This window comes from Penicillium longicatenatum (assembly GCF_028827895.1).
Source record: "Penicillium longicatenatum strain IBT 33135 chromosome Unknown contig_2_segment0_segment0, whole genome shotgun sequence".
Lineage (NCBI taxonomy): Eukaryota > Fungi > Ascomycota > Eurotiomycetes > Eurotiales > Aspergillaceae > Penicillium > Penicillium longicatenatum.
In genome coordinates, this window is record NW_026643120.1 from 2,032,686 (window position 1) to 2,055,612 (window position 22,927).

The following is a 22,927-nucleotide window of genomic DNA, read 5'->3' on the forward strand; positions in this document are numbered from 1 at the left end:
TTTGTATCTGTTTCATACGACATGAAGTCCAGTAACGACCACCAAAATTGGTTATCTGCTTTTATCAGCCCAGTACCTTTGTTTATCCCAAATTTTCGGCTTGGAGGAAAGGCATTATTCGTTCCGGGAGAGGTTTAAGTCCGGGAATAGGATTTCTTGTGCAGACAATGCGGCTAGAGTCAATGCAATGAATGTCATTTTTTACGTTTTAAATGCCAATCTAGCGGATAAGAAGTCCTTCTGACTCTGTTATATTCATTATATCGTTGTTGAAAACGGGGTACTTTTAGAGTTCCCATGCTCGTTTCTATTTTGCACATGACGCCGTGTCATGAGACACTGTGGTGGTCGTAACAGACATTGAAGATGACCGAGAGGTTCTTATCTGGGTAAGGACAGATACTAGAGGGAAGAGAAACAATATTCTGGCTAAGGGTCAAGGGCCTTCGGTTCATCTTCTCGACGTTAAGTCAGGATTTTATAGGAAAATAGGAAAGAAAATAAAGAAATATTTGGGTATAGAGGGTTGAATCATCCAAAGGTTAGTGGTGCATAGTCAATTGGTATTGAGTCGCACCGAGATTTCCAAAGTGGAAAATCTTGTGTTGAAAGGTCTTCATTACTGATTTTGGCTTTAAAAGATGGTCATTTATGACCGAGAGTAGGTCTGCTTGGGGTAGGGGTAGCTATCAAACATTTGAGGTTAGTCATTCGAATTGAAGAGGATAAAGACAGAAGACTTACGAAGGTCCAAGCTCCTGGATGCTCTTAGCGGCGAGCCACTGGCCCATGTCAACGGAGTCCTCCAGGGACTTGCCAGCGACGAGACCAGCAACGAAACCTCCAGCGAAAGCATCACTGTAACATTTACGTTAGGTTGATTGTAATATAAGGCATTATGCGTTTCTGTAAAACTTACCCAGCACCGTTGGTATCGTTGATAGCATCGGAGGAAAGCTTGTGAACATCAAACTTCTTGATCTCAACATCACCGCTGGTAGAAGCAACGGCAATGATGGTGGGGTCGGTACCCTGGGTGACAATGGAGATACGAGCACGCTGGGTGTTGACCTTGGGCAGAAGGGCGAGCTTCTTGGCGATCTCGATCACATCCTCAGTGCCCCACTGGTGGCTCTCGGAGTATGCACGAGCCTCTGTCTCGTTGCAGACTGTGTAGTCAGTGTAGGGAAGAACACTGTCCAGCTGCTCCTTGAAGAACTGGGGGATGAAAGGAGCGGAGAGAGAAAGCATGAAGGGCTAGAAAAGTTGCAGGCGTGAGTGGGCATGATCTATAAATTTAGGCAAAAAAACAACATACCTTGTTCTTGGCAGCAGCCTCCTCAGCGAGGGCTAGGATGGCGGGAACGCAGACAGTCAGGTGGAAGCCACCAACGAAGTAGAACTGGGCCTTCTCAACGAGGTCCCAGATGTGGGGTTGCTTAAGGTGCTCGAGCTTGTACTCGTTGGCGGCAGCAAGGTGGGTGCACAGGCTGCGATTGTGACCAGTGATGACGGCACCACACTTTCCAGTGGGCTGGGTCTCGTCCACACGGTATTCGGTGTGGACACCGGCCTTCTCACAGGTCTTCTTGAGGATCTCACCGTACCTGTCCTTGCCAACACAGCCAATGTAGAGGACGGAGTTATCAGGGAGCAGGTACTGGGCACCACGGGCAGTGTTCTGGGCAGCACCACCGGGAATCAGCTTAGCATCAAGCTTCATGAGCTCCTCGTAGAGACCCATGTGCTGCTCCTCAGCTAGGATGGCATCGTTGGCCTTGAGGCCATACTTCTCCAAAAGAGTAGTATCAGCACGAGCCTGGATATCGAGGAGAGGGTTCTCCAGGCAGAGCAAAGGGTAACCTTGAGGGGCAGCCATTTTGAAAAGTGTTAAATAATGGATTGAATAGGGAAAGGGAAAAGAGAATTGGAAAGGAGTAAGAAAAGAGGGACGGGGCCTAGGTGGGATGGAGGGGCTTTTCTGCCGGGTTCGGGGCGGCAAGTCCCCGGCTCCACTTCAATGATGTTCATCTCCTGCAATAAACCATCCAGTCTGTTTACAGCTACGGAGTATAGGCCCGTCCCAAACTCCCAAATCACTCATCATGGCAGACCATACGATGGAGATCCCTGAGATCATCCAGTCAGCCTCGATTCAACACAATCCTTCCGCTGACCATGACATCAACCCTGCCACTGCAGCCTCCAAAAAATACCCCGTGGTCGCCGCCCCAGCTTCGGAAGCCGGTAGCCTTGCTTCGGATATTGTCGATGAACACCGGGTAATCCGGCCCCTCCGCCGACACCAGACACTCCCTCCCCTTCCAGATTTGCGCTTTGAGCAGAGCTATTTAGCTAGCCTGAAGGATGCTGACACTTGGGGGCGGGTGGCTTGGATTACTGTGAGAGACCAGGTAAGCACACATTTACGTCGCGAGGCATACCCGCGAAAGAGTCTGATTCAATCACGAAACAAAATGATATGGCGAGGGTAAAAAGAGACGTCAATGGCTAATTCATCTTCACTATTCTCCACAGGTCCTCCTTCCGTTGATCCAAGGTACCGTCTGGACACTCGCGCTCTCCGGCTGGAAGTTCTGGAATCGCAATGCCTCGCTCAGTGGACAAACGGTTGGCAGCCGGATTCGCAGATGGTGGTACGATGTCAACAACTGGAAGCTTCCACCCAAGTGGACAAATAATCCGCGATTGGCATCGAATGTTGAAGAAGTAAGTAAACCGTTATGATTGCTTTCTTTTGCTATTCCAATAAGTACAGTGCCGCTAACGCTGCTGGAGTTTCTAAAGTTCTACGAGGCCCAGTTTTCTAATGCTGGCTCGGATTAAGTCTTAATTTGCTGAGCGTGGAATCTAGATCCCGGTGCTTGGATACTAGCATTTTTGGCGTTGGGTCTTCTTGTTTTGCTTTATTCTGTTCTATATCCCAATTTCTAGAGTATTCTCTTTCCACAACTAAAATTGTATCGAAAAGTTGTTTCTACCGGGACGACTTTGTTAAATAATCGCGTATGTTATAAGCCAGTAATCATTAATCCAGTATTTTATTCCTATCCATGATCATCTCTACAACCTGGGAATAATACAAAATGAGCAGCTGAAGGAAAGCCCCCCAGTAAGCAACCAACTGCTTAACTTTATAAAAGAGAAAAGTTAACACTCCATAAGCATAAAAAGGCCCGACGTTTCGCCGTTCAATATTCAGGGCTGGCCGTTAGCGTCCAGTATATGGAATTTTAGCCTTGGGTAGTAGGAGCTTGTAGATGAGACAGTCCATGACTCGGCTGGCTCTCAATACCGGTGTTATCTGGAGACCATCCATTGGCCTCAACTGGCCGGATGGATTTCGGTGGCTCTGTCGGCGGGATACTAGGCATGCTTGATGCACTGTCTGTTGTCGGCAGATTATTCTCTTGTGGCTTGAGGTCGGAGAACATAGATGGCGCATTTACCACTGAGGCTTTCGAAACCTGTTGAGGGCTCAGTGCCTGCTTTGGCACCTGGTCTGCAGTTGGCTGCGATGTTGGTGGTACGGCTTCCTTGACAGCCTTCATTTGAACATCGTTTGCGGGAGGCGGCTCATCGTCGGATGGTTTGTGCTCACTGGGAACGGTGATTTTGCCAACACGAAGTTGAACCACAAGACTTTGGGGCTCGCCATTGGTAATGGACTCATCCTCGCTTGCATTTTCTCCGTCATCATCACCCTCAACCTCATTGCCATCGTCGCCGCTTTGCCACTCATTCCCACTCTCATTTGCACTAGACTGTGCTTCCGACTCGTCCTCGAGGTCATCGGCAGCATACCCGGAATACCCGTTAGGGTTGATGGAAGTTCGGGTTCTCTGCGGTCTTGCAGTGTCCTCTTCTTCTTCGGAATCTTCACGTTGTCCAGTGAGCAAGGTCTCTCCATAGAGCCCTCCAGCACGAGACCGAATCTGCCGCCCACTGGCCGTGAATCGAGTACGAGGCTCGAGAACTGCCACGTTAGAAGATGCATTGCGAGCGGATCGCCTGGAAGGCTGCTCGTCGGAGAAGATGTCTTCATCGTCGGAGTACGTGTACTTCAACTTTTTCCCACGAGTGCGGCCCTCGTACATTGAGAATCCAGGCTCGGGCCGAGTAAATGCAGCCTTACGAGCAAGACGGTAGTCTCGGCGTTTGCGTTTCTGTCCTTGGTCAATTTATGAAGCCCTTGTAATTTTCATGCAGCAACCTACCTCTTCTGACGCTTCGAACCGGGGAATAGCGTTGTGTATCCTTTCAGCAAGCTTCTTCGAATTTGTGCCTTTCTCTTGCTGCAGTTTATCGGCGATTTCCTGTATCTCGGGAATACTTCCTGCGACGCTCCACCAGCTGACGTGTTTGAGAGCAGGATTGCTCTCTCGGTACAAGCGAAAGTTGGTATCATCTTGCCCCTCAATGAGCCAGTATCGCCGTTTTAAGCTATCACGGCCCCACGATTGAACGGACAGAGGCTGGTTGAGGTCATCGTCGTGGCGCGCTTGCTTATAGGACTCCTTGACCTTAGCCTGAATAGCTTCGGACGACGAGAGCGACCAGAGGATCAAAGACCTAAGCAGCTCAAGCTATATAAAACAAATCAGGGATTAAAATTCTTTTTCCGATTCAATGTGAGATAATTGGTGCATACGCGTTCTTCGGGTGTCATGGTCGTGAAGCTGCGGCTCCCATGAAGGGGATTCCTGCCCTCCCATGCTTTTGGCCACTGCAGTTGGTGGGTATGAATCGCTTCTTCCAATGGTCGTGTGTAATGATTCCGTCTGGAAAATTATACACATATTATTAGCGATAAATTCTATAGGCAATTGGCGGACGAGGGCCAAAAGCGCGCGAGTTCCCAGGATTCTGCGCGGGACCGAGCATTAGGTGGCGAACATACTCAACATCCTTTTTGCGGTTCAAAACAAGACCCAACAATGCGCAAAGCAGTCGCTCAATATATTCGCCTGGAATAGGCTCTTCGACACCTCTCTCGATGTCCTGTGGACCAAAGTGTGGCAGGCTGCGAGGGAAAGCATCATGGAATCGCGCGCGGAACATGACGATGAACTAAACATTGCGACGGGTCAGCCAACGTGTCTTCGAATACAAGAAGCGCGTCATAAACGTGTTCCTGGAAGTCTACCCAAGGTAGATATATCGGCGACAAAAAAACTCACGGCAATATTGGGGTTATCTGCCAGCACATATTCATGCGGTGGTGATGGCTCCCGCTTTGGCGGCGGAGTCTCAGACTCCTTCTTGAAGTACTTTGCAATGCCAACGGGGCGTTCGTCGATAGCCATAGCGGCTTCATCATCCGTCGGCGGCGCTGATGATAATGATGACTCTGAATCTGAGGGTGCCATGTTGGAGGTGGTGGTGGGGGAAAGTTGGAGGTGGTGCGAAGGACAAAGTTGAAGTGCGCGCAGGAAGCGTCACGTCGGGCCTGGCACCTGCGCGCCCGAGATGGTTATGAACGAGATTCCTTACACACTTTGAACCATTCTGCCATATGCACCGTTTGACCAAGATTATTGGAATATCTTGAGTTCGGTTCATTATATCAAGATCTATATAGGGCTCGACGTGTTTCATTTGAATACAGCAGAGCAGGAGGCATATATGAGCATGCAGCGGTCAGAATGTGGTCGTCTTCAAAATGGATATACTTTATAACGCAATGATCATTCTATTTCCCTGGACTGGAGGCCATTGTTGGCTATTAAAGGCCAAACAATCTAGGGACTTTATGCATTGCGAGCTTATTTTAAATAAACACCTCTTTATATTGACTCTGTTTCTTTTCAAGGATAGCGAGTCGCAATGTCCAGGTAAATCAAATGGGGGAAATTCATAAAGAAGAATGTTATTAAGAATCATGCGGGTGCATGGCAAGCTCCTGTTCTCCGCATGGAGAAGAGAACGGTCGGCAATGATGCCAAGTGCAATGATGATGCCACTTCAGGGCTATCGGTTTAGTCACGTGATCTAATTAGGTGTCGAAAGAGGACAGCACGAAATGTGGACGTAAAGATACATAAGACCATTTCATAGTCTACGACTCGAAAACAAAAATGTTGCAAGTTGAGGGTTCATATTGAATCAACTTCTGAGGTATTTCGAGCCTTTTGTCCTCATTTTTCCTCAGAACCTGAAGCAATCAATTCCTATTCAGAGTGTTGGTCACATGACTATGAGCCAAGGTTCACGGTATATTTACATAAGCAAGCAGGCGCTAACCCTGATTCGGTTTGGTTAGCGACCGCGCCCTAAAGCCCACACAGTCCCATTCTCCGTCGATTTCTCATCCTCCCAAACGACAAGCCTATCTTCAATTCGAGGTGCGACCTTTTCCCTTCCACCGTCCCCGACCTCGTCTGTCCTCCTCGTTCAAACTAACACAGGTTCTTCTTTTCTACAGACAGTCGCCATGGGTCGTGTGATCCGTAACCAGAGGAAGGGCCGTGGCTCCATTTTCAGTGAGTGCGACCGCATCAAAATCCCACAAACACCTTCTACATTCGAAAAATTGTCGGCGCCGCTTCCAAGAGCAGGGAAGAGATGGAAACAAGATTACGGACACCACATACAACGCATGCGACAGGAATTAGATTGCTGATATCGATTTTTTTTTTCTCTTACAGCGGCCAACACCCGTCTTAACAAGGCGCCCGCCCAGTTCCGTACTCTCGACTTCGCCGAGCGTCACGGTTACACCCGTGGTGTTGTCAAGGAGATCATCCACGATGCCGGCCGTGGTGCTCCCCTCGCCAAGGTCCAGTTCCGTCACCCCTACAAGTTCAAGATGATCACCGAGACCTTCATTGCCAACGAGGGCATGTACACCGGCCAGTTCATCTACGCCGGTAAGAACGCTCAGCTCACCGTTGGCAACGTTCTTCCTCTTGGCTCTCTGCCCGAGGGTACCGTCGTCTCCAACGTCGAGGAGAAGGCCGGTGACCGTGGTGCTCTTGGTCGTACCTCCGGTAACTACGTGACCGTCATTGGCCACAACCCCGACGAGGGCAAGACCCGTGTCAAGCTGCCCTCCGGTGCCAAGAAGGTCGTCAAGAACACCGCCCGTGGTATGGTTGGTATCGTTGCCGGTGGTGGCCGTACCGACAAGCCTTTGCTCAAGGCTTCCCGTGCCAAGCACAAGTTCGCTGTCAAGCGCAACTCTTGGCCCAAGACTCGTGGTGTTGCCATGAACCCCGTCGATCACGTAAGTTCAGGCAACTTCAGATATGCTCTTCTTTTGGCTAACCAGATTTCCCTCTACAGCCTCACGGTGGTGGTAACCACCAGCACATCGGTAAGGCCTCGACCATCTCCCGCTACGCCACCCAGGGTCAAAAGGCCGGTCTCATTGCTGCCCGCCGTACTGGTCTGCTCCGTGGTACCCAGAAGACCAAGGACTAAGTGCAGTGATGTTTTGTGGAGTTTTTCTTGTGACGGGTTGAAAATGGACTTCTGCTATGAGACATATGTACCTAGGCGACTGCGGATAAGCGTCCCATGCGCCCTTAGCGAATTAAGGTTGTGGTCACCATCCTTTTTCTGAATAAATCAACAAAAGGGTGATGGATTGGGGTCCGGGGTTGGCCTCATGTCAAGGGCAGGACGGAAAAATCAAAAAGGCCCAATAGGGCTCTGAAATGATACATCTATGAAATTCAAAATGTCCTTGTCCCAACCCTGTAGATTGACGTAGACTTTGGAAGGTTGTACTTTATTGATATGGACTCATCTGGGTAACCTCCAGGGCTTGCTCTTTGTATGGGAGGCGAGATGTGCATACACATACCTTGTGGCTACTGGGGTACCTAGGTGTCTCAAGGATATCCATGCGAGTAGCCCTTGAGTTCACATGAGGCTCCTCAGCCCTAAGTGCTCGCCGCATTCCATTGATTCTGGGAGGTTGTTCCTCATGGTTTAACTTCTCATCACTTCGTCTTTCCAGGTTTTAAATCCCCGGTGACTAGTTCATCTATGTCCCAATTATCTAAAGATCTGTATTTGCTTTAATATGTGTATTCCAAGATCGAAGCTCTATTTTTTTGTGGGCTGGGTTATCTGCGATGTCTTGCAGAGAGTTGGACTGCCTTTCTCTCGGCCATCCACAGGATCCCGTTCCTTGAAGTCCACCAATTATCTCCCCAAATACCCATCAATTCGTTTCTAAATAATAAATAAATGTAGTACTTTTCATGTAGTTTTTGAATCAAACAATCTCTCTCTGCTTTGTTGGCTATAGGTATGTTAAGGCTGTGGGCACTCTCGGCGGAGTGGGGAAATATATTTAGTGTTGATAGTAACCTGGCCCGATTTTACAAAACTGGCGGACTTTTCAACCGACGGCCTCTGAAGCTAATACCCAGCTAGGTATCTGAATACGACCTCGGAGGCACTTCAAGACCCATTGTATTGATCTAGAAACTCACTTGTAAACATACAAACTCACCGCCAACGACTGCCCAGAGTTGGTTTCGTTGATCTCAAACTGACCAATCAGTGACGCGGGTAGGAACTTGGGACCAACTTCTGACCTTAGTAGCAAAAACCAGATATCTCCAACCCATCTCCTCACTGTCTGATCTCTATGGCATAGACTTGATCCCTCTACCAACCTTGTAACACTGCTCCAAAATGACTAGTGCAGATGCCCCGCTGAAAATTCCCCGCCTCAGTCGATCCGGCGATACCCCCACCTCCGCTGAGCGGTGGCAAGCCATCACCAAGCGCGACACGACAGTAAATAGCTTCGTCTACGGCGTTCTCACAACCAAAATATACTGTCGACCGTCCTGCGGTGCCCGCCTCGCCCGGCGAGCCAACGTCGAATTCTACAATACTCCTTCCCAAGCCGAGAAAGCAGGCTTCCGGCCGTGTAAGCGCTGTCGGCCACAATGCGGCGGCACGGCCGCGCAGAGTAATCCACAAGCGGCGATGGTTGAGAAGGCATGCCGAACAATCCGCGACGAAGTCGACGCAGGGCTGAAACCACGTTTGCACGATCTGGCGGCTCAAGCAGGGCTGACTCCGAGCCATTTCCATCGTGTGTTTAAAAAGATTCTCGGCGTAACGCCGGGTCAGTATGTGGGTAGCGTGGTTCAGAATGGCATCTGTCCGTCACTGGGGCCTTTGACGCCTGATACTCTGTCTGAGCTTGAAACACCTCCGTTGGCACCACCCCTTGGGTTCGTTGGGCCGGATGGGACGCAAGATCTGGATTTAGATTGCCGGCAAGGCTTCGCGCTTCCTGGATTGCCAGCGGTTAGGTCTCCTGTCATCACGGATAACGCCTGGAATGAGTTTGATGTTTTGCTAGCAGCAGAGGATCAGGGGCACACAAATCCTTTGGATTCAATCTCAATTGATCCCCGGGTCTTTTTAGGGCCGGAGTGAGATGGGCGCGAACCGGTTCATTCCATTATGTATGTCCCATCAGCAGTGGGTCCAGGCCCACGATGTTAATCTGTACTATTGAATGAAATATACGAGTGTGATTACAATTACCATATACGGAACCTTGGAATTCTAGCTCTGCGGACGAGGCCAGTCTTCCTAAAATGGAGAAATTGGCGGGGGGACTGTGCCAAGGGGGCGTCCCTGCAGCGAAGCACTGGAAGATGCAGTAGATTAAAGTAAAATCTCATGACCCCTCATGATTCGACGTGGCTATCTTCATCGCCACCACCATGCACTTGGCATCAATCAAGTAAGGGTGGACTGAAACACCGACGAAACCTGTCCGGAGAGACGCTAAGATGACTGCGCACGGGTGTACGTACAGTAGGCCCATTGAGTCTTGAGCGATCGGCGATGCGCATCCGTTGGGAAGCTAGAATCTCTCACACTGGGGATTCGATTGGCGCCTGGATTGCAAGCTGGTCCATCCACAGGACCCTGTTTCCTTGACGGTGGCGTGTCACTTTCTCTGAAGATAATTATAGCATGAAGATCCGGGACAACTTCCTGGTCTTCCAATTGGAATCATGGTTTCCCCACCGATGGATCCACTAACGCGTGTCACCTTTACCCGCGATGGTCGAGCCCATTTGAAACAATCAATTTCCCTGCGGGTCGTCTTGTCGTGGATAAGGGGGGGGGTTGGTCTTTCTTGATTTCCTTTTTTCTTTTTTATTTATTCATTTTTTCTTTTTTTTTTTTTTTTTTTCTTTTTTTTTTTTTTTTTTTGCCAATAGGGGTGAGACTTTATCTGTGAAACTGATTGGGATCGGTGGCGAGGAAATGTAACGGAGTGTGTATTTCCAATGAATTCATTGTTGAGGCGCATTCCCCACCGATCGACACCATATTGTATCTCTGCATGCAGTGAAACGCTTTTGGGGGAAGTTCGAGAAATTTTGTCAATGAACGATTATCAATTGCGTGCCATCAGGATAAATTGGACTAATTAAAAATCAAATTCAAATTGGAGGGGTAGTGTGTACGTACTCTGTTGAATTATACAAGTGCTCCCTTGCCCCGTCCTTCCCAACCTCCCCTTTCTCTCTCCCCTCTCTTTTCCTCCACATCTCTCCAACAGTACCCTGCGTTTTGATCCGGACCTCCGGATCCGTACGTGTTTGGTCCAGTTTACGATCATTACAAAAAAACCATTGCCATCACGTTTATTACCCCCTCGACCACTACTTCACTGCTCCCGTTCCTTTTGACCTCAATCCTGCCATTGATTAACCCACCTGGGAGAGCCATCTACGTCCACAATGCACGTAAATAAGAGAATCGGTCGCTTCAAGCAATGGGCGGGAGAGCGCATGGGTGGTGAGGCCAAGACGTGTCAGTCAGATGATTTCAAGGCTATGGAGACGGAGATGGGCGTGCGCCATGAAGGTATGAATCTTTGAATGACTGTGTTACTTTCCTGAATACTGATGCTCTGCCTTTTCAGGTGTTGATCACATTCACAAGTCTATGACTGCCTACGTCAAGGCCATCTCGAAGCGCACCGAGGGAGACGATAAGGAAAAGACCCTGCCAATTGCGCACCTCGGAAGCAGCATGGTCAGCCACGGAGAGGACTTTGATGGAAATTCCGAATACGGGCAATGCCTGATCAGTGAGTTGATCTTCGATCTCGAGACCATGCCTGAATTGCATGACTGACAGTCGGGATAGTGTTTGGAAGGACCGAGGAGCGTATTGCCCGCATCCAAGAGAGCTACATTACACAGGCGACTTCGAGCTGGCTTGAGTCCCAAGAGAGGTCTCTCACTCAAATGAAAGAATACCAACAGGCTCGCAAGAAGCTGGACAGCCGACGACTGGGATACGACACTTCGCTTTCCAAGATGGAAAAAGCCAAGAAGGAGGATTTCCGGGTGGAGGAGGAGCTTCGCAACCAAAAAGTCAAATATGAGGAAGCCAACGACGAAGTGCTTCGCCGTATGCAGGATATCAAGGAGTCGGAAGTTGATAGCGTCATGGATCTGGGCGCCTTTTTGGATGCCCAGCTGGAATACCATGACCGGTGCCGAGAAGCACTTCTGCAGCTGAGGAATGAATGGCCTGGCGGGTAGGTGCTAATAAGGAACAAACCCCCAAAAGAAAATTCCCATACTAATTTTGCATTTTAGGTCCGGTCAAGGCCCAGCGCCACGTCGTCCCACACGAGCTCGCTCCAATACTGCACATTCATACCAGGAGCGGTATGAGCCCGTGCAGGAAGAGATGACGAGTGCCGTGGAGAGCCGGCCCACTATCCGGCCGACTAGGACGCTGTCGTCCAACTTGGCAGACACTTTCCCGAGAGAAGCCCAGAGAGAAGTCCAACCTGCCAGCAATGCCTACTCCCGTCCGGTTCTGAGCCGAGTCCCCACTTTTGAAGGCCCGACTCAGCTTCGACAGGAACAATCCCCTGTCGCATCGCAGTGGATCCAACGAACGACCAGCGAAACCCTCAACAACCGACGCAATAGCACGTATCTGAACACTCGAGCCGCTGATCCATATGCCGATTCTGAAGTTAGCTCCTACGGTTCGTATGGTCGCTCCAGCCCGGAACGTATGTATGGAGATCGATCATGCTCCCCGGCTACGTCCCATGGCAGTAGTGTGGCCTCGCGACAACCCAGTTCCACAGCATTGAATGCGTCCCATCTGAGCAAGAAAGCCCCTCCACCACCTCCCCCGTCTCGTGCCAAGAAGCCTCCTCCACCCCCCACCGCCGATGAAGCGTAGTCTGTCTACTGCACCAGCTGCGTAGGGATGGGATGAATGTTTTTCTATTTACGGCGGAGTTTTGTGGAGTTCAGGATTGTCATGGCGGACAGTGGTTTTCATTATTCTTACTTCTCTAGCGCTTTACCAACCAGTGCTTATTACGTACGTGTTACTTTTCGTCAAAGTCGCCTTATTGTGGTAGAGAGAGGCTTTGGGATTTTCTTTGGAGCAATGCAATTCTTGCACCTTGGCGGACGGGCTGAAATACATGGTTTGATCCCGATTAATGGTATTTTAGGATGAGGCGTAGTTCGAATTGAGGCTTACCTTAGGCTTTGCCATTTCAATATTTCAGGATGATGATTTCGAAAAACGTATAGATTGAGTGCATCTGAATTGTAGATGGATGCCATGTTTAGGAGGCTTTGAAGGTTATGTAGCGGCTGTTCCCGTGAAAGCGCCAAGGTTGCATTGATGCCTGGTTACCTGATACATCAAGCAATGTGATTGGGTCTGGAGAATACTAAGACGGGACTCATTCACTGCGTTCAGCACAGACCAGGCTGACTCAGGCAAACACGTGATTCACACTGAAATCTCCTCCTTCCTGTTGTTACCAACTCAGAGAGCACCCAGGTTTCCCCGAGAGAGTCGCGCAACTCGGTCCCCTCTATCTCCATTCCCATCCACGGCCACGCGCCATCCCCCCACCGTCACTGCCTTTCACTTTTTTGAGGCACTCACTGCGGACTTGCTGGGTACCTCCATTTAATTCCCTTCATCCCCTTTTGTTCCCAGTACCCGCTCGCCCCCCATAATCCCATCGATCGCATCCCCCGAACCGCCGACCACGCGCCTAACCATCGCGTCTCATCGCCAAGAGGTCTTTCCACGACCCTTTTCGGCCACCCTCGACTCCCCAATCGTCACCTACTCATCGCATTTGCACTCTTCCCCCGCCACCTTCCTACTCCTTGGTGCTCAGTCGCGACCTATTGTAGGGACAAAGTGGAGTCCGCGACATTCACTTCAGTTCCGTGTCTACATCAATTCCACACCACCACCAACCCTGTATTCCCACTTATGAATTGAAAGAATCACGCGTATCATGGCTTCCACCCAGTCGGCGCCAAACATGGCGTCAGCCAATGGCGCCAGCGCCGCACAGGGCGCGAACCCATTGCAGAACCTGAATGGCGACCAAGTCAAGGAGATTCTTCACGTAAGTATTCGGTCCAAGCCCCCTCGATTTATATATTACCCTACTACATTCAATGCATTCATCCTATCTTTGTCCACTTTCGCATTATAATTGGTCCCTACCCTAACCTCGACACAGAAACTCCGCCAGATGAAAACACAGATGGACGCCAAGGGCATCCGCGTTGACGACCTTCCGAGCGACAAAAAAGAAACCTACAAATATTTCCTTTCTGTCTATGTTCAAGTCATGGCTTACCAACAAAAAAAGGCCGCTGCTGCCAATGGTGGCCAGGGTAAGCTTCATTGCGCATTTAATTTCTCAGTTGTTGCGTTCATCTCTGATCATTACATTAGGTCAAAATGCTTCTACCCCTTCGAACTCTGGAGCTCAGCAAGCCCAGCCCCAAGCTCCTACTCAAAAAGGTGCAACAGTCGGAAGTGGGCCATGGTCCAAAGCTCAATATGAGCTATACCGGCACCAACAGCTTTTGCACGAAAAAGCGAAGAACAACCAACCACTCACATCGGCTGATATGCAAAGCCTCCAGGAGTACACCTCAGTAGTCGCTCCATCACGGCCGAAGATGGTTGCCGCGGCAGAGAAGATCGTGAATGACGTCGAGAAAGGCTCGGTCGAACCGGCCGTAATCAACGGAGATGCCACTCCCGAGAAGACATGGTATAACAACCTTGAGCAACCCGACATCCTGCATCAGCAGATTAACTACCATAAATATCGCATCCGCCGAAATCGTCCCACCATCCCAGCCTCCTGGCCTTATGGCCTTGACCTGCAGGAGATCCGTGCGCGCCGCCAAGAGGCCTTGGCTCATTCGATGGCCCGCCGGCGTGAAGATCTTGCTGCACAGTCAGCTTCCATCGGTGTCTGGGATACTGCGAAGAATGACACCCCCGTCCGTGACGATTCATTGAAGATTCGAATTTACAATGAGATCTCAGCACTGGACAAATATGCCAAGCAGCAACGACTTCGGGATACCATCTCCCGGGAGATGTTCCAATATAGTCAAGGAATGACTGCTAATCGTTCTGTTCATCGTCGTCTGAAGAAGCCCTCGCTTCGTGAAGCTCGGGTCACTGAGAATCTTGAGAAGCAACAGCGGGATGCTCGCGAGACTCGGGAGAAGAAGAAACAGTTCGATCAACTCCAGGCCATCCTCAGCCATGGTGTTGAGCTCCTGAACAACTCGGCACAGAACCGCTCTCGATCTCAGAAACTGGGCCGCATGATGGTCCAGCATCACCAGCATATGGAACGCGAAGAGCAGCGACGTGTGGAGCGTACTGCCAAGCAACGTCTTCAGGCCTTGAAGGCCAACGATGAGGAAACTTACTTGAAACTGCTTGGCCAGGCTAAGGATTCTCGTATTACGCACTTGCTCAACCAGACTGACAAATTCTTGAAAGAACTTGCCGCGTCCGTTAGACGGCAACAGCGTAACCAAGCCGAACGATACGGAGAGGACGACGAAATGGAAGATGAGGAGGAGGAAGATGAGGAAATTGCCAACAGTGATGTTGACGAGGCCGAGCAGGATCCCAACAAGAAGACGATCGATTACTATGCTGTGGCCCATCGTATCAAGGAGCAGGTCACGGAGCAGCCAAGCATTCTCGTTGGTGGTCAATTGAAGGAGTATCAGCTGAAGGGTCTCCAGTGGATGATTTCGTTGTACAACAACAACTTGAATGGTATCCTGGCCGACGAGATGGGTCTTGGAAAAACTATCCAGACCATCAGTTTAATCACCCATATCATTGAAAAGAAGAGGAACAACGGCCCCTTCCTGGTCATTGTGCCTCTCAGTACACTCACCAATTGGAACATTGAATTCGACAAATGGGCTCCCTCTGTCGCCAAGGTTGTCTACAAGGGACCTCCAAATGCACGAAAGCAGCAGCAACAACAGATCCGTTGGGGTAACTTCCAGGTCCTTCTGACTACTTACGAGTATATCATCAAGGACCGACCCATTCTCAGCAAGATCAAGTGGACTCATATGATCGTTGACGAGGGTCACCGTATGAAGAACGCCAACTCCAAGCTGAGCAGCACATTGTCGACGTACTACACTAGCAGATACCGTCTGATTTTGACTGGAACCCCGCTGCAAAACAATCTGCCCGAACTTTGGGCACTTTTGAACTTCGTTCTTCCCAACATTTTCAAATCTGTCAAGTCATTCGATGAGTGGTTCAACACGCCTTTTGCCAATACTGGTGGCCAAGACCGGATGGACCTCAGCGAAGAAGAACAGTTGCTTGTGATTCGTCGCTTGCACAAGGTTCTTCGGCCATTCTTGCTGCGTCGTCTGAAGAAGGATGTCGAGAAGGATTTGCCCGACAAGCAAGAGCGTGTTGTCAAGTGCCGGTTCTCTGCTTTGCAGGCCAAGCTTTATAAGCAACTTGTCACCCACAACAAGATTGCTGTTGGTGACGGCAAGGGTGGAAAGACTGGCATGCGTGGTCTCAGCAACATGCTTATGCAGCTGCGGAAACTTTGCAACCATCCCTTCGTCTTCGAGCCTGTCGAAGATCAAATGAATCCTACTCGGATGACCAACGATCTTCTTTGGCGAACGGCGGGTAAATTTGAATTGCTTGACCGTATCTTGCCCAAGTTCCGTGCAACTGGTCACCGTGTCTTGATGTTCTTCCAGATGACACAAATTATGAACATCATGGAAGATTTCCTTCGCATGCGCGGCCTCAAATACCTTCGTTTGGACGGTTCCACAAAGTCCGATGATCGATCTGATCTTCTGAAGGTCTTCAACGACCCGGGTTCCGATTACTTCTGCTTCTTGCTTTCCACTCGTGCCGGTGGTTTGGGTCTGAACTTGCAGACTGCTGACACTGTCATCATCTACGATTCGGATTGGAACCCTCACCAGGATTTGCAAGCCCAAGATCGTGCTCATCGTATCGGTCAGAAGAACGAGGTCCGGATTTTGCGACTCATTAGTTCCAACTCCGTCGAGGAGAAGATTCTGGAGCGTGCGCAGTTCAAGCTTGACATGGATGGCAAGGTCATCCAAGCCGGAAAATTCGATAATAAATCGACCAACGAGGAGCGTGATGCCCTTCTTCGAACCCTTTTGGATACTGCAGAAGCTGCGGATCAGATTGGCGAACAAGATGAAATGGATGATGATGACCTGAACGAAATCATGGCTCGCTCCGAAGACGAAATCAAGGTATTCCAGCAAATAGACCAGGAACGACTACTCACCGACAAATATGGCCCTGGGAAGCGCTACCCGCGTCTCATGTGTGAGGAGGAGCTGCCGGATATCTATCTGCAGGAGGATAATCCTGTCACAGAGGAAGTCGAGGCGGAGGTTTACGGTCGTGGTGCTCGTGAACGCAAGGTTACTCGATATGACGATGGTCTATCCGAGCAGCAATTCTTGGACGCCATGGAAGGTCTTGAAGAGGGTCGACTTACCTTGGAGCAAGTCATCGAGAAGAACGAGCGCCGAGCTGCTGAACGTGCGGCCAGGAAAGATAAGAAGCATAAGAAGGCACAAGGCGTTGATTCTTCGCCAGAACCAGAGCCGTCCATCATCGATGAAGACGAAACCCCTCAGAAAAAGCAGGGTCGTCGTCGTGGTCCTCCACCTAAGCGCAAGGCCGAGGAACCCATTGAAGAAAACCCACAGCCCAAGCGCAAGAGAGGCCGTCAGCCGAAGATCCCTGAGACTTTGAGTAGTGCCGACCGTGCCACCTTGACCCGAATTGTCACCAGCACCATCCAGTCCCTGAAGGAGATGGAGCAGGAAATTCCGGCCGAGGGCTCGGATAGCGAAGAAGGCCCTCTTCTGCGTGCCATCATTGAGCCATTTATGAAGCCCCCACCGCGCTCGCAGTATCCAGACTACTACATGATTATCAAGAATCCCATCGCTATGGATCAGATCGAGAAAAAGCTGAAGCGCGACGATTACCAGAGCCTGAAGGAGTTCCGAGATGATGTCCACCTGCTCTGCCAGAATGCCCGGACCTATAACGAGGATGGCAGTATCTTGTTCCAGGATGCGAATGATATCGAGGTAAGCATTTCTTTTCAAACTTTTACATTCTATACCCCATACTGACTATCTGTCCAGAATAAATGTGTGATGGAATTAAGAAAGCAAACAGAGGGCCACCCTGAGTTTGCCAATTTCGATGATCCTGGCTCGATCGCTGGCGACGGTCAATCGACCGGAGCTGACACTCCGTTGACTGCAGGGACCCCCGGGGCTCAGCCCAAGTTAAGGCTTACCTTCAACAACTCCAACTTTGACAGTGCCAGCACCATGAATGGTACTGATTTCAGTCTTGACGAGGAGTGATGTTCTGTCTACCAGGACAAGTTGTCATACATACAATTTTCTTTCTTCCCTGTCTGTGTTAGTGTCATATCCACCCGGAAAGTTCTTATTCAATTATGCGAATTCGGGAAGGCGTTTGCAGTTTTGATTTAGGTGATCCGGAGAAGGGATTCATGCTTTTTGGTTTGCCACGATTCATTAACGAGGGGTGGTCTTTTACCCATGTAAACGATCTTTTAGATCAGTCGGACCCGTTATTTTGTTAGCATGTATGGCTAGTCAAGTTACTCAAGAACGATTCAAATAATCGGTTCATAATATTGCACTCTATCCATGTCCTTATTCTTAACCTTAATTTGACCAACCTCGTATTGAGCCATAGCCTCGACACGTGATTGTGATCGTGGCGATGCGTTTAACCTTAATCCATTTCAGCTGATATTCCATTCATGTCACAATATGCCTTCTATGCGTTGAATCCAACGAGGGATAAAATTATACAGAGTCATTGACGTAGCGCCATGCCGGCGAATAGTCATTCTCCCGAGCTTTCATTCTCCCCTGATCATAATACTGGGGCCCGCAACCTTCAGACCGTATTTCGGGTATCTCCCCCGGGCCAGAAATCAAATGGATTTCATTCAAGGAGAGCCCACAAGAAATCTCGAGCTGGCTGCCTGACATGCAAGAAGAGAAGAGTCAAGGTATGCTATGAATGAAAAAGCTCAGGAGAGCCATACGACTGAGACCCATACAGTGTGATGAAGGGAAACCAAACTGTCGAAGGTGCACAACCCGAGGCATTGAATGTGGCTATTTTCTCGAATCAGAAGAGGCTGGCAATGGCGCAAATAACTTGATAATTTCTGCGCCATGTGCTACCATCTCCTCTCTTGCCATTGACGATATCACGAAAAACATCCAGACTACATTGAGCTTTGATCCAGAATGGAGTCCGTATGCTTTAATGAATGCAAACTCCGACCATCCGCTCAGCACAGTTGCCTTCCAGCATTTTGTCAAATCTTCAACTGACACAATTGTCGTCCCTGCCATCCGCAATGTCATGCGAACAGATATGGTCCGCGTTGCATTCACCGTGAGCTTCCTTTCCATTATGGAAATCCCCCTTTGTCAAATGTTCTAACTGAGGTACAGAGTGCCCACCTCATGTATACCATCCTTGGTGTTGGCATGCTTCACTATAACCGGTACTCACCAAACAAAGACCGGTCCGTCGCAGAGTCTTACCTGTGGCAACATGCCATCAAGCTGTACCAAAAGGCACTGTCCTCCAAAATACAACCCGAAAACGTCGACGCCCTCCTATCCACCTGCATGCTCATGGGGGTAATGACCATTTGCCCCGAGAAATTCGAGCCAGCCGATTCGTGGGTTCTCACCAATAGACCCGAAGACATGAACTGGCTCGCATTACAAAGCGGACTGAAAACCATTCTAACGCTTGCATCTCCGTATCTATCTACCAGTATCTGGGGGGATGCATTTAAGGCGGTTGATGAAACAGGCGACAAGATATTTAAACAAGATGAAGCTAAAGGACGCGAAGGTCTTGATCCCCTTTTAGCGGATTTGTGTGGGGTTGACGAGGAAAGTTCCGGGAGCACCAGTGTTTACTATGATCCTTTGAGTTATCTTTGCAGCCTTAGGAAGCTGGAATTTACTGGACCTAACGCTGCGCACTGTGCATCGTTCATGGGGAGGTTGGAGTGCGACTTCCTGGCTCTTCTGAGGAAAAGGGACCCACCCGCACTTATGATTTTGGCGCATTGGATGGGGCATATGTGCTTGCTATCTGAGTGGCAGCCTTGGATTGAGGGGAGGATAAGGAAGGAGTGTGTGGCTATTTGCATGTTTTTGGAGTATAGTACTGACCCGAGGATCTTGCTACTGTTGCGGTTTCCAGCCGAGGCGTGCGGGTATAGACTTAGCTTTCTTTAGAGCCTCGCTTACGTATAGTACGAGGCGGCGGTCCTCTATATTCATTAATGGAAAGGAAAATATGGCTATAATTCGCCCTGCCATCGAAGGTGTGGATGATAGACGAGAAAGATAGACGGCTTCTATACAGAGACTCATTTGAAGTTGTCTGGTATTTCACATTAACTCTTCATTATCACATTGAACAAAGAATGGCAGATTATCGGGTTAGGCCACCTTGAAACCGAGGAGCCCGATATACAATTGACTGGTCAGAACCAGAATCTACAGCCCATTGCCCCATTTCCCCCGTTCCCCGTCTCAGCCCGAGAGGTCAAGGTCATGGAGACTTAACCTATTTTATCAGGGTTCTTCTTCTAGCAGGGTATGCGGCTCACGAATAACAACACACGCTAGTCAAATCACGGTCAGGGATCCCATGTTAGCAGTGGTCCAGTACCATCAATATAGCACAACCGCCGTCATCGCTCTTTTGTTCACTTGTCTCAATCGGAGATACTTGATGGACGAGTAAAAGGTTTGTTTGCACAAGAAAAAGCAAAGAACTGATTTTGACTGAAATAGTAGAGTGAGCTACAGATCTGCCCTGCGGCTGATCTCCTTGCTTGGCTGCGCAAAAAGCAATGTTACCACGTCGAGACCAATGAGATCGTCGAGACGAGATGGAAAGTTTTCCAACGCATTATCATATGCAAGGATTCGAGACTATTTGTGACTGTGCAACCTCCAGTTCTACTGTGAATGATCTGACAATACCGAGTCCGATGCCGTCACATTTCTATCACTTCCGTCTATTTGCCTGTTCAGGGCAAGAATACCTGGAATATAGCCACCCAACTATTCCCAGGTGCATCGCCGACATAGGAACTGCACTTTTCTCTGCCTGAATAATGGCGGCAAATGAGGAATCATTGCTTATCCAGAGGTCGATTGCCGACGACCAGGATTTGGAGAATGGAATCAGATCCAAGATTGGGAGCAGCTTTCTAGCTGTGATGCTCCTTTGTATGATGCCATCAACACAAAACCCGAAATTGATCTAATATGCCCTCAATGACAGCATCCTTTCTGGCTTCCTCTGATGACTCGTTTGTTCTATCCACGGCCTCAGATATTGCGGCCGACTTTGAAGCTACCACAGTCAGTACGTGGCTCGTTACTGGATACAATCTTGGATATATGGTTTCTCTTCCGATTGTAAGCCCAATATAATTTCCTCCCGCCATTCGTAGTTTGATTTGGGCATCTACTAACTCCAAAGTAGTATGGTCATCTCTGTGATGTCTGGGGCAGGGACCGTACCTATCTATTCTCCTATGTCGTATATGGAGTAGGCTGCTTGGCGATGTAGGAATCAATAGATGCCCCGACGAAGGAAATACTGACTATGCATAGGGGAGCATCGATCAACATTTACATGTCTATTCTAGCAAGAGTCGTCACTGGCTTTGGAAGCTCGGGGATGCTAGATTTATCCTCCGTGCTCTTGAATGGTGAGTCAAAATCAATCCAAACTTCCAAGAATAAGAACTCACCTTTGTTCAGATATTGGTGGCCCATTCGGAGTGGCGATTCTACGAAGCTATTTCATGACTGTAACGATGATTGGATTTAGCGTCGGAGGGGCCCTCGGAGGATTCCTGGCGACGTTGGTAGGATGGAGATGGTAAGAATTCCCTGCTTTGAGAATCCTGGAATGCTTCAAGTCTGACTATGGTTTCATAGGTCATTCCTCCTCCATGTACCGATTGTCTTGCTTTGCGCTCTTGTCACTGTCTGCCAGCTTCCAAAGGATGCACCTCAGGACCCACAGTCCGCCGTACTTGATGACAACCAGGAGAGACAAGAAGAAAAAACCCCCGGTGCTGGAAACCTGGACGTATTAGGCATCATGTTCCTCGTGTGTGCAATCGTATCAGCCCTGATGATGGTGCAAGTACTACAAGGTGATATATTCCCAGAAAAGAGACTGTACATTAGCACAGGTCTTGGAGCTGCTAGCTTGTTGCTCGCGGGTGTCTTCTGTGCGCACGAGGTTCATTGGGCCAAAAGACCCCTGATTCCATTATCTTTCATGATGTCCAGCCAAACCGGCATTGTGTGTGCAGTGCAAATCTTACTAATGATCGCAGACCTCGCAGTGAGTTACACTTAGCATTTCCCTCCATATTGACCAATGCTGAGAGCTATCAGATTGTCTCAGCAATCAGCGAGTACTTTGTTCGCACGAAAGGTTTTTCAATGGCTGCAGCATCGGCTTGTCTAACACCTCCAGCCCTTGGGGGTGCTCTTGGTGGCTTCTTAGCAGGAAAACAAATTCAAACGTTGGTCGTTCCCATATCCAGACGACTTCTCTGAATGGAAACTAATCCAAGACCCCAGAACTGGGCGGTATCATAAATTGACTCAGATGGGACTGATCCTGTGCATCGTGAGCTACGCCATGATTGCAATCCGATGGTGTTTCTTCAACCCGTCAATCTTGGAACTAGTCTATCCCTTCTGCTGTGGAGTAGGACTAGGCATACTCTTCTCCACCCAGTTCGTGGCATTATCCGCTCACTCGCCCCAGGCCTACACAGCGAGATTGATCACGACGTATTATCTGATGCAGCAAATTGGGTCTGTTATGGGTGTATCGGTTACATCCTGGCTCATTCGAAGTAGTTTTGCGAATGGCCTGGAAAATGAGTTTGGAGTAACTCCAGAGGGAATGAGAGTGAGTGAACTATGTCCCCAGAAGCCTTTCCATTTCATGAGCTGATATGCTTGGAAGATGGTGAAGGAAATATTAAAACATCGTCGATACGCTGCCTCGCTTCCTCAGGACGTGCGACAATCAGTGGAAGCGATTTTCAGGAAAAGCTTCATCGCTGCACCGGGTGAGTCCTCTCATCTAGACACTGGAGTCATGTTAATTTAATAAAATTAGCATTTGTCATTGCGGCCTTGATCCTCACATTCTGTCTTGTGAGAGGAGAAACGGAAGAAACAGAAACCCGTCTTGACGAACCATGTCATGACTAGTGCTTATTCAATATGACCACCTCGGAGTCTGCACTATGGCGTCCTCTCTATCTTAGTACTTTCAGCCGAGCAAATCACGCCACAAATCCTTGAGCAGCAGTTGGTCTGCATGACCCCCGTGCATTAGCCGAACGAGTCAGATAAACAAAAACCAATGAGCTGCATACATTCCACACCGATTCTTCTGC

General features: G+C 49.3%; 9 protein-coding genes across 9 annotated transcripts; 7 read left to right on the forward strand and 2 right to left on the reverse strand.

The window, feature by feature from the left end:
• Positions 1-649: 649 nt before the first annotated feature.
• On the reverse strand, positions 650-1,879 carry N7484_003284 (adenosine kinase; the record flags this gene model as incomplete). The annotated part of the gene is made up of 4 exons (XM_057113704.1): positions 650-686; positions 745-858; positions 920-1,257; positions 1,319-1,879. The coding sequence occupies 4 exons, from the start codon at positions 1,877-1,879 to the stop codon at positions 650-652; spliced, it is 1,050 nt and encodes a 349-aa protein (XP_056973844.1).
• A 226-nt stretch (positions 1,880-2,105) lies between these two features.
• Positions 2,106-2,847, forward strand: N7484_003285 (DUF1770 domain-containing protein; the record flags this gene model as incomplete). The annotated part of the gene is made up of 3 exons (XM_057113705.1): positions 2,106-2,414; positions 2,539-2,730; positions 2,809-2,847. 3 exons carry the CDS (start codon positions 2,106-2,108, stop codon positions 2,845-2,847), a joined length of 540 nt encoding a protein of 179 aa, XP_056973845.1.
• Positions 2,848-3,254: 407 nt separating this feature from the next.
• N7484_003286 (uncharacterized protein) lies at positions 3,255-5,390 on the reverse strand (the record flags this gene model as incomplete). The annotated part of the gene is made up of 5 exons (XM_057113706.1): positions 3,255-4,187; positions 4,239-4,607; positions 4,673-4,802; positions 4,922-5,091; positions 5,202-5,390. 5 exons carry the CDS (start codon positions 5,388-5,390, stop codon positions 3,255-3,257), a joined length of 1,791 nt encoding a protein of 596 aa, XP_056973846.1.
• Positions 5,391-6,454: 1,064 nt separating this feature from the next.
• N7484_003287 (60S ribosomal protein uL2) lies at positions 6,455-7,443 on the forward strand (the record flags this gene model as incomplete). The annotated part of the gene is made up of 3 exons (XM_057113707.1): positions 6,455-6,503; positions 6,669-7,246; positions 7,306-7,443. 3 exons carry the CDS (start codon positions 6,455-6,457, stop codon positions 7,441-7,443), a joined length of 765 nt encoding a protein of 254 aa, XP_056973847.1.
• A 1,227-nt stretch (positions 7,444-8,670) lies between these two features.
• mpt (putative DNA repair and transcription factor Ada) lies at positions 8,671-9,429 on the forward strand (the record flags this gene model as incomplete). Its single annotated transcript, XM_057113708.1, has 1 exon — positions 8,671-9,429. The coding sequence occupies one exon, from the start codon at positions 8,671-8,673 to the stop codon at positions 9,427-9,429; it is 759 nt and encodes a 252-aa protein (XP_056973848.1).
• Positions 9,430-10,754: 1,325 nt separating this feature from the next.
• On the forward strand, positions 10,755-12,228 carry N7484_003289 (uncharacterized protein; the record flags this gene model as incomplete). The annotated part of the gene is made up of 4 exons (XM_057113709.1): positions 10,755-10,881; positions 10,940-11,107; positions 11,167-11,563; positions 11,625-12,228. 4 exons carry the CDS (start codon positions 10,755-10,757, stop codon positions 12,226-12,228), a joined length of 1,296 nt encoding a protein of 431 aa, XP_056973849.1.
• Positions 12,229-13,318: 1,090 nt separating this feature from the next.
• N7484_003290 (putative RSC complex subunit (Sth1)) lies at positions 13,319-17,771 on the forward strand (the record flags this gene model as incomplete). The annotated part of the gene is made up of 4 exons (XM_057113710.1): positions 13,319-13,432; positions 13,550-13,706; positions 13,768-17,486; positions 17,544-17,771. The coding sequence occupies 4 exons, from the start codon at positions 13,319-13,321 to the stop codon at positions 17,769-17,771; spliced, it is 4,218 nt and encodes a 1,405-aa protein (XP_056973850.1).
• A 500-nt stretch (positions 17,772-18,271) lies between these two features.
• N7484_003291 (Zn(II)2Cys6 transcription factor domain-containing protein) lies at positions 18,272-19,712 on the forward strand (the record flags this gene model as incomplete). The annotated part of the gene is made up of 3 exons (XM_057113711.1): positions 18,272-18,454; positions 18,508-18,849; positions 18,909-19,712. 3 exons carry the CDS (start codon positions 18,272-18,274, stop codon positions 19,710-19,712), a joined length of 1,329 nt encoding a protein of 442 aa, XP_056973851.1.
• A 1,417-nt stretch (positions 19,713-21,129) lies between these two features.
• On the forward strand, positions 21,130-22,476 carry N7484_003292 (uncharacterized protein; the record flags this gene model as incomplete). The annotated part of the gene is made up of 4 exons (XM_057113712.1): positions 21,130-21,205; positions 21,258-21,378; positions 21,438-21,810; positions 22,123-22,476. 4 exons carry the CDS (start codon positions 21,130-21,132, stop codon positions 22,474-22,476), a joined length of 924 nt encoding a protein of 307 aa, XP_056973852.1.
• Positions 22,477-22,927: the final 451 nt, after the last annotated feature.